Source organism: Schistosoma mansoni, chromosome 6 (genome assembly GCF_000237925.1).
Source record: "Schistosoma mansoni strain Puerto Rico chromosome 6, complete genome".
NCBI classification, from domain to species: domain Eukaryota; kingdom Metazoa; phylum Platyhelminthes; class Trematoda; order Strigeidida; family Schistosomatidae; genus Schistosoma; species Schistosoma mansoni.
The window spans coordinates 3,475,012-3,484,587 of NC_031500.1; the positions used below are offsets into that span (position 1 = coordinate 3,475,012).

A 9,576-nucleotide genomic window follows, 5' to 3' on the forward strand; every position below is an offset into this window, starting at 1 on the left:
TTAATCATATGCTCACTAGTGACTGACTTCAAGAAATATTTCCTTGAGTTCTAGTGGGAAGCAGAGACCAGTGGAGTTCTACCAAGTCTGTTACAGAGATATCAACTCACTGAAGACAATGGGTGAACGGTTGCTCAATTTCGTGGATTGGTTGAAGTTAGGCATTAACACCGTTGGATGCCGGCCAGCTCAGTGGTCTATCAGTTAAGTGCTCCGGCGCGAGACTAGTAGGTCCTGTGTTCGAATCTCGCGAGTGCAGGAGTGTGGATGCGCACTGGTGAGGAGTCCCATAATAAGACGAAACCGTCGTCCAATGCTTCCAGGTTTTCCATGATCGTCTAGCTTCAATTGACTCATGATTTCAACTTTGAAAAATACTGAAATCTCCACAAATCCCCTTTCTGATAATTTACTTTTTGTTTACATCAATTCATCAAGGTTATTAACATGATCATATACAGATATCAATCAGCAGTACACTTAAGATCATAAAGTGACCTACAGCCAAAATGATGTAATCTACATTCACCTATTTCGAATTCAAACAGTCTATATTGATTATATAATTGAAATCATGAGTCAATTGAAGCTACACCACCATGCAAAACCTAGAAGCACTGGACGGCCGTTTCGTCCCATTGTGGAACTCCTCAGCGGTGCGCATCCACGATCCCGCCTCACGAGATTAACCTGTTATAATTTATGAATTTGTACTGATAATTTTCTGCATAGTTTGATATTCAATTATTAATGGTTGAAAAATAACCAGAAGGGGTTTTGTGGAGAATTTAGTATTTTCATAGTTGAAATCATGAGTCAATTGAAGCTAGACAACTATGGAAAACCTGGAAGTACTAGACGGCCATTTCATCCTATTGTGGGACTCTTCTGTAGTGCGCACCCACGATCCCGTCTCGCGAGATCCGAATCCAGGACCTATCAGTCTCACGAGCGAGCGCTTAACCTCTAGACTACTGAGCCGGATGGCATCCAACGGTGTTAATGTCTAACTTCAACCGATCCACGAAAGTGAGCAACCGTTCACCCATTGTCTTCAGTGAGTTGATATCTCTGTAACAGACTTGGTAGAACTCCACTGGTCTCTGCTTCCCACTAGAACTCAAGGAAATATTTCTTGAAGTCAGTCACTAGTGAGCATATGATTAAGAATGTATTTAAATTTGATTCACATTAGTTTAATTTTCTGTTGGTATTGGCCACTGATTTACCTTTCATTCGAGGTACTTTTAAAAAAGCAATGAACAGTTATTTCGTTATGGTATGGAATTCCTCAGAAGTGCGCACCGACAATCTCATTTAGGATTGAACCTCGGATCTTCAGGTCTTTCGGCCAACACTTAACCATTAGACCAATGAATTGAAAGGCAATGATTTTTATATGAAGAGGATTGGCGAGACTATAATCTATGGACGACCCTTGAACGAATCTTAAGTGACCTTGAGAAATGTTAGCCAATCAGTAAACAGTCAGCATAGAGTAAAAATATATTATACAAAACCAAATAATTAAAGTGGACACACTTCTTTTATATGATCCAAAAACTTGTCAAGATTAGAGAAAGGTTCAAAGGTTCCAAAATCGTAATGCATAAGGTAGAGTAATTCATCCATATGGCTCCATAATAATTGGTCTCTGGAGCCATGATAAGGTCACAAAAACTCTCTCAGCCTCGACCACATAGCTTCATTATTGTTTGTGTGTACTCCGGTTGTGAAAGTCTATCATTTTTATTATGGATGTGTGTCCCTACAATACTCATACCACTGAACAGCCGAAGTTACAGTGACATCTGCGATTATTGCAGCCAATGTTACTCGTGCTTTTATTATAATTTGCCTTAGTCTCAATCTGGATCATGCGATAAAAGTTTCTATTCTAGCAAACGTCTTCCTTCAACAATATATTACATCGAAGGACAATATCACGTTAGTCTGCACAAGGTCTACAACTCATTTAATACCCGCAATCACAAATACAGGAACTTCTTAGTAGTCTCATTTGTGTTAGCCGCTTAAATGTCAAGTCTTGTCTAAAATTTTATGTGAACCGACCTTACATAAGTATCAGGTACTGAAATAGGCGCCATGACCTTGAAATCCCTCAAACGCTTCTCATTGGCTCGTCCATAAATTATAGTCTCGCCAGAGAATCTTTTAAAAAGATTTTCAATACCGTGTATATCTATATATAATTATTGTATTAATTAAGAAAATATGTTATGGGATGCAAACTTGAAATATTATAAAGTATTGTTGAATGAATAAGCTTTTTGTCTTGAACCTTTCATTTTACATTAACCCAGCTAGTTCTTCTAATCCCTGACGATAAGTTGGATCATTTCTTCGAGCACCATGCAATGGAACATTGCTTATATCAACACGGCGAGAAGTAGGTGGCCTTCTTTGAATGTTTTGATCCCCTTTGTAGCCAGCATATGACTGAGCACCTCGGTAGATAACTTTTCGATTAGCTAACAAAAGGAATAGATATGTATTTAGAATGATACAAATTTATTAAAATTATTTATTGAAGGCTATTCAGATAGTTTAAAAGTAATATGTAGATAAGTAAACTATTACCATCCATACAACTTCAACTCCGCTTGTAGCTCCTCCGGGGGCTACTGCTGGCCCCAAGCCCGGATAAAGGAGGAGGGTTGGGCATGGGGTTAGCGACCTCATCCCAACCAACTCGCTAAAAAACGCTAATCAGAAAAAATTATTCAAACCATTTAAACTACCCTGGGAGTTCAAGGAATAACTATGACGTCTCATGATGAAAGCCAAGTTCCTTCGGAAGTCATGAGGCCGATGAACCTTCACCCATACAACTTTACTGTTATTTGTAAGACATTGTTTTCTCTTGTTATGGAGATTCATGACTGACTTAAATCAGCCTCTATTGGAGTGTGTATCTATCTGAGTATCAACAACAGCCGAATATAAATTCTTTCAAATCATAATAACAGCAACTAACTTACCTCTTTAACAAGTTAGTGACTATAGTACCGCACTTACCGTATCGGTAACAAATATTGACATTTGTGCGGACAGATCTTGGGTTCTTCGCCCAGTGTCAACATTAACACCGAGATGAAGGTACACATAGCTGACGAATCTCTATATGGATGAAACACTCATCCCAGTAAGTTTGTGTAACCAGTTTGTTGGTATCTTTGTTACCAGTAATCTTTAATTTTTCACATTAACTGTTTAATTTTTCTAAACTTTCAATATTAGAATGATGAGAAATATCCTAGTGAAACTGTCTAACTTTATCAAGTTATAATAAAAGAATAATCTGAAAGGAATTGAATGGTTAAAATAGTTTGTTTAATTTAATTGAGATCATGAGTAGATCAATGTTAGACCCTTTATTGAAAACTTGAAAGCACTGGAAGGCTGTTTCGTCCTAGTATGGGACTCCTCGGCGGTGAACACCCACGATCTCACATGCAGGATTCGAACCTATGCTCTTAAGTTTCACTCGTAAACTCTTAACCTAAATGGTGGTCTATCACTGATCGATGTATGATCTCAAACAAAACTCAACAATCTCTACAACTTTATACCAGTTGAGTCAATTAAATTAGTAGTTAACTCAATTAATCAGTAATTCAAACAATATTCTTTGCGATGAGAGGAAATACTTATAGTTGAAGATGAGGATTATGGAGATGTTGCGTTTTCTGAGGTGGATTACTTTTTCGTAAAGCTTTCATTATCTTTCTAAACGATATCCCCAGAACATATTTCTAAAAGAAGTAAACTTTTAGAACTTATGTATGACAAACTAACAGTCTCTTCTGTTGACCTGGAACTCGATCTGTTGTTCTGCTTACATTTATGAAAGATAGGTCAGAGAACGCAGTACCATTAAAATAAAACAGTTCTTTCATTCTGTAGCATATTGGATCATTCAAGTTATATGGGGATACTCAGGAGATTTTAGCATTTTACCTTTTTGAGATGAATTTCATTTGGTCTGTCGGTTAAGGGCTCCGGCGTAAGACTGATAGGTCCTGGGTTCGAATCTCGCGAGGCGGGATCGTATATGTGCACTGCTGAGGAGTCCCACAATAGGACGAAACGGCCGTCCAGTGCTTCCGGGTTTTCCATGGTAGTCTAGCTTCAATCGACTCATGATTTCAACTATATAAAATGTCTGTTTAGTCCTAAAATCATTGTAATCCTACTAGCAAGCTTAACAAATCATTGAAGATGGTGTTTGAGTATTAGTTTTTTCATATATCTAAATATTAAATTCTCATTTGTCCGTCTTTTTAAACAAACATTCAAGTGTCAATGTAATTAGACTGTTCATCAAATGGTTTTTTCCGGTTATTGATTCTGTATCGACGTTTATTTTTTATAGAGTGACATTACTAGTCTTACAAATAATAATCCTCATTTATTGGGGCTTGGAATCGACAGTGGCACTAGAAGGGCTCCAGGAAGAGTTCATACATTAAATACAATACCTTAGAGTCATGCGATAATTTATTATATTTTTATTGAGGTTCAAATAAGTGAGCAACATCAGAATCGATCTGTTAGGGCGATCTAGAAAATTTCTCGCAATAGACATAACAAGCTCAGGATACATAAAGAAGCATTTTTATCCAATCAGCTTTTGATTAGAAGTTTTGCTAGAAACATCGCGAAAATGAAAATTCACATTATCATTGTTCATTAGACAGCTGTTCCCTGTTATTTTGAAATCTTTTCACAAATCACTATGTTTGTTATTTATGTCTTACAATTCTTACATCCGGCGAGCAGGATCGTCAATGAGCATTACCGAGTAGTCCCATAATTGGGACGAAACGGTCATCCAATGCTTTCAGGTTTTCAATGATTGTCTAACATCAATCGGTTCATGATCTCAATCAAAAACTTAATAATCTCCACAACCTTATACTGAAAAGAGTTCATTAACAATTAATTAAAGATGTTATCTCTAAGATATTCAAACCTTGAATGACTTCTTGTAAGACATCAAAACACAATGTACATGATGTCATATCACAGAAGCTAGAACTGGGTTAATACTAAGAATTAGACAAACATTATACTGGTTATAACTCAATGGTCAGTTATTATAAATAGATCAAGCTTGAACAATGAGTGTTCTTTTTCTTAAAGCATTGAGGTATACAAATGATAAACTAACCTTCTATATTGACTACATAATACAATGTAAACACTACAAGAGATAACCATATAACTGTTCTCATTGTTTATCTGACAATAAATAAATCAATAAAATTGATGAGAATATCAGGGAGAAAAAGTGAACGAAAACAATTATTATTACTTATTTAAACACATAAACATTGATACAAAGGGCTACCAAATACATATGCGCTACACAATAACAATGAGGCCAGTAGCAGTTATTATTGATTTGTGTGAGGGTTGGGATGTTGCCTGAATGCCCAAACCAAAGCACATGGTTTTCTTAGGAGGTCACATTCTGAGCCCTCAACCTATAGGTCTAATCCACAAGGCAGTGGAGCAATGTCAGGAGATGCAGTTCCGTAGTAGCCAGTGACTAATAATAGGTCCATCTTACAACAAGGATCGAATGAGGGTTATAAACCAGTGTGAGGAATTAGAATTATGAATCAAAGTTGATGGTTAGAGTTATGAATTAGATTTAGGGTTTTAATCGCGAACTGACATCATCCATAATGCCAAAACTCTATTTAACCAAATAGACAAATGAATTTCACGCCGAAATCCGAGACCTGTTATCTTATATCTGATTTGTTCGTCTGTAAATTATAGTCTCGCCGAATTATTTACTGTAAACAAATGTGGTATAGAATAAAGTTCTTCTCCATAGTTATCACTGTTATTACTATTCTTAGTCGTAGTGTGCTACTTATATCGACAAATATAAGTAGTATGTATCACCAATCGAAAGTGGAATGCCTGATAGCGGAAGATTAAGAAGATTGAAAAGTAGAGAACGGGAACAGGGAGTGATTGATATGGAAATGAAGGAACAACAAAGTGTCTGTGACAATTGATGGACATTTTGCAAATAAAGTATTGAGTGTGTCATATTCACATTTCGGCAAATGACCGTGGTTGTCCCTACATAGTCTTCTCATTCACAATGATAGTAGTTATAGTGTAGTAAACATAAACTCGCCTTCGGGGGGAAGGCAATTAATTACTCAGGTCGAAATTACACAGTGATTTAGTAAAATATAATGAATCATCCATTAGATACATCATTTCCACATCTTCGCATTATCTTTTATATACCATATTATCCCTCTAATTCTGTTATTATCTCAGTTGCTCTCCAATTTCCTCCCTGTTTTCTTCATTTGAGTTTTCTGCTGGTAGACATTCCAATACCGACTGCTGTTGCTGCTGCTGTTACATACTACTTGTATCTGTCAATAAAGGTAGCCTACACCACCGTAGTACTAGTTGTATTAGACAAACACTACAATAGTCACTATTAAGTAATTAATCATTATAAATAACTCAATTTAATGGCAGTAACATGAATAGCTAATTTAAAACATCTCTAATTGGAAAAGTGGGTGATATGGGCTCAAATTCAGTAAGGAGATCTAATGATTACTCCAAGATTACAGATAGTCTTTCTGGATAAGGTTAACCTACCATATGAGACATATCATGTAAGGTTTGTCGATAAATACTTCTAATCATTCAATACTTATTATTTCTTTGAAATGATTTGATTTCTATAAGTATTGAGGTTTTGTTCATCTAATTTAAGAAATTTGAATCCCATTTCTTTGATAATATATAATAACATTATGTTGTGTGCTACTGATGTCGACATATATAAGTAGTATGTATCATTAATCGAAAGTGAAATGACTGACAACACAAGATCGAAAAAAGACGAACGAGAATAGAGAATGATTGGTATGGAAACGAAAGAACAATCAAGTCAGAGACTATTAGCCGACATTTTGCAAATGGAGTATTTGCTATATGGATTTCAGATTTTACTGAAACATTCTGTGTTCCAATGCATTCGATTGTCCCCATTTGTGAGTTCTCGTTCACTAAAGTACCTCAAGATGTGTAAATTATTTTATTCTATTTTTTTGTACTTCATTTATATAGACAGGAATGACCAGAAATGAATATGTTATTAATATCAGAAGGGGTTTTATGGGTATTAGAGTAATATTAATAGTTGAAATCATGAGTCAATTGAAGCTAGATTACCATGGAAAACCTGGAAGTACTAGACGGCCATTTCGTCCTATTGTGGGACTCCTCAATAGTGCACATCCAAGATCCCGCCTCGCGAGACTCGAACCCAGGACCTAACAGTCTTGCGCGCGAGCGCTTAACCACTAGACCACTGAGCTGGTCGGCATCCAACGGTGTTAATGTCTAACTTCAACCAATCCACTAAATTGAGCGACACACCCACCATTGTCTTCAGTGATTTACTATCTCACAACAGACCTTGTTGAACTCCACTGGTCACTCCTTCTCACTAGAACTCCATGAAATACCTATTGAAGCCAGTCATTAGTGAGCATGTACATTAAGTAGTATAAACTACATACGACTAGATTCGTCTCATTGATAAAGTGACGTTTTCAACATTGAAAAGTTCCCATACTATGATTTAAAACAACAAAAATAAGCGAACAATATTGTTTTCAATTAAATCCTCATCACATGTAGCAGAAGCTATAAGAATTTGAGCCAACATTCCGGGTCTTTGTGTTCATAAGAGATTGGTAACACCCTTTATCTCTCCCTTGATTTTATTTATTATTATTTTCTTCACCCCCTCCTACCCTTTAGTTTTTCTCTTAAATATTTGCTTCACGGTCCAATTATCTGACCACGTCTGATTACGTAATCTTATGATTTTTATGAATGTTATTTCAGTGTCTAATCATTGACCTCATTCCCACTATGAAACATGGATACAAGCCTTTGTTGTTGTTATCACAACTAGTGCACCTATCATCACACTACCAATATGTACTTTTCACGTATTATGTTGAGTTATATAATCAGTTCCCCTGTTATCGTTAACTGATAAACTGCTTGATTGATTTAATAATTTCACATATACATCTAAATATTTTATAGAGTTGAGATCATGAGTCAATTGAAGCTAGACCACCATGGAAAACCTGGAAGGCCGTTTCGTCTTATTATGGGACTCCTCAGCAGTGCGCATCCACGATCCCGTCTCGCGAGATTCGAACCCAGGACCTAACAGTCTTGCGCGCGAGCGCTTAACCACTAGACCACTGAGCTGGCCGGCATCCAACGGTGTTAATGTCTAACTTCAACCAATCCACGAAATTGAGCAACCATTCGCCAATGTCTTCAGTGAGTTACTATCTCACAACAGACCTTGTTGAACTCCACTGGTTACTGCTTCTCACTAGAACTCCAGGAAATACCTCATGGTGCCAGTCACTAATGAGCATATGATCACTATGAGAAGGGGTTTGGTGGAGATTTTAGTAATTTTATAGAGTTGAGATCATGAGTCAATTGAAGCTAGACCATCATCGAAAATCATGATCTCAACTCTATAAAATTACTAAAATCTCCACCAAACCTCTTCTGATAAACATCTAAATATTACTGTATATTAGAGTAAAACCTGATAAGGATCTAATCGAAAACAATATTTTAACAGTTGAGATCATAAATCAATTGAAGCTAGACTACCATGGAAAACCTAGAAGCACTGAACGGCCATTTCGTCCTATTGTACTTCCAGGTTTTCCATGGTGATCTAGCTTCAATTGATTCATGATCTCAACTATTGGAACTTACTATAATATACACAAAAACCCCTTCTGATATTAAAAAAAAACAATATTATTCGCTTATATGTGTATTGTTCTAAATATCTTTTACTATCTACCAGAACCATATTAACTCAATAAGCCAATGGATTCTAACTGATAGAAGCTTAACTGATATTCTATAATTTTATATTCAAATACATTTGATTATCTCTACTTTCTATATTCTCATTCATTAAATGAATGAATGAATTACGCCTGTTAACCCCCGTGGAGGAGCATAGGCCGCTCACCAGCATTCTCCATCCAACTCTGTCCTGAGCCTTCCTTTCCAGTTCTTTCCAGTTGCTATTCATCCTTTTCATATCTGCTTCTATTTCCCGACATAATGTATTCTTCGGCCTTCCTCTTTTCCACTTCCCTTCAGGATTCCAAGTTAAGGCTTGCCTTGTGATGCAGTTTGATGATTTCCTTAATGTATATCCTATCCACTCCCAATGTCTTTTCCTAATTTCCTCTTCAGATGGAAGCTGGTTTGTCTTTTCCCATAAAACGCTGTTGCTGATAGTATCTGGTCAGTGAATGTTGAGTATTTTGCGTAAGCAACTGTTTATAAATACTTGTACCTTCTTGAAGATGGATGTAGTAGTTCTCCACGTTTCAGTTCCGTACAATAGGACTGTCTTGACGTTCATATTGAGGATTCTCACTTTGAAGTTAGTTGAAAGTTGTTTTGAGTTTCATATGTTCTTCAATTGTAGAAATGCTG

At 36.4% G+C, this 9,576-nt stretch overlaps 1 protein-coding gene across 1 annotated transcript; it reads right to left on the reverse strand.

Moving 5' to 3' along the window:
* Positions 1 to 2,204: 2,204 nt before the first annotated feature.
* Smp_123270 (putative sj-Ts1) lies at positions 2,205 to 5,265 on the reverse strand. Its single transcript, XM_018797983.1, has 2 exons — positions 5,195 to 5,265; positions 2,205 to 2,492 (listed from the first exon to the last, which is right to left on the reverse strand). The coding sequence occupies exons 1-2, from the start codon at positions 5,256 to 5,258 to the stop codon at positions 2,311 to 2,313; spliced, it is 246 nt and encodes an 81-aa protein (XP_018652970.1). The 5' UTR covers positions 5,259 to 5,265; the 3' UTR covers positions 2,205 to 2,310.
* Positions 5,266 to 9,576: the final 4,311 nt, after the last annotated feature.

Bases quoted from the DNA above. Each gene is read 5' to 3' on its own strand.
- Smp_123270 (XM_018797983.1), bottom strand. From the start codon at position 5,258: ATGAGAACAGTTATATGGTTATCTCTTGTAGTGTTTACATTGTATTAT. The intron at 2,493-5,194 runs GTTAGTTTATCA...TCCTTTTGTTAG, and splicing joins TTATGTAGTCAATATAGAAG to CTAATCGAAAAGTTATCTAC.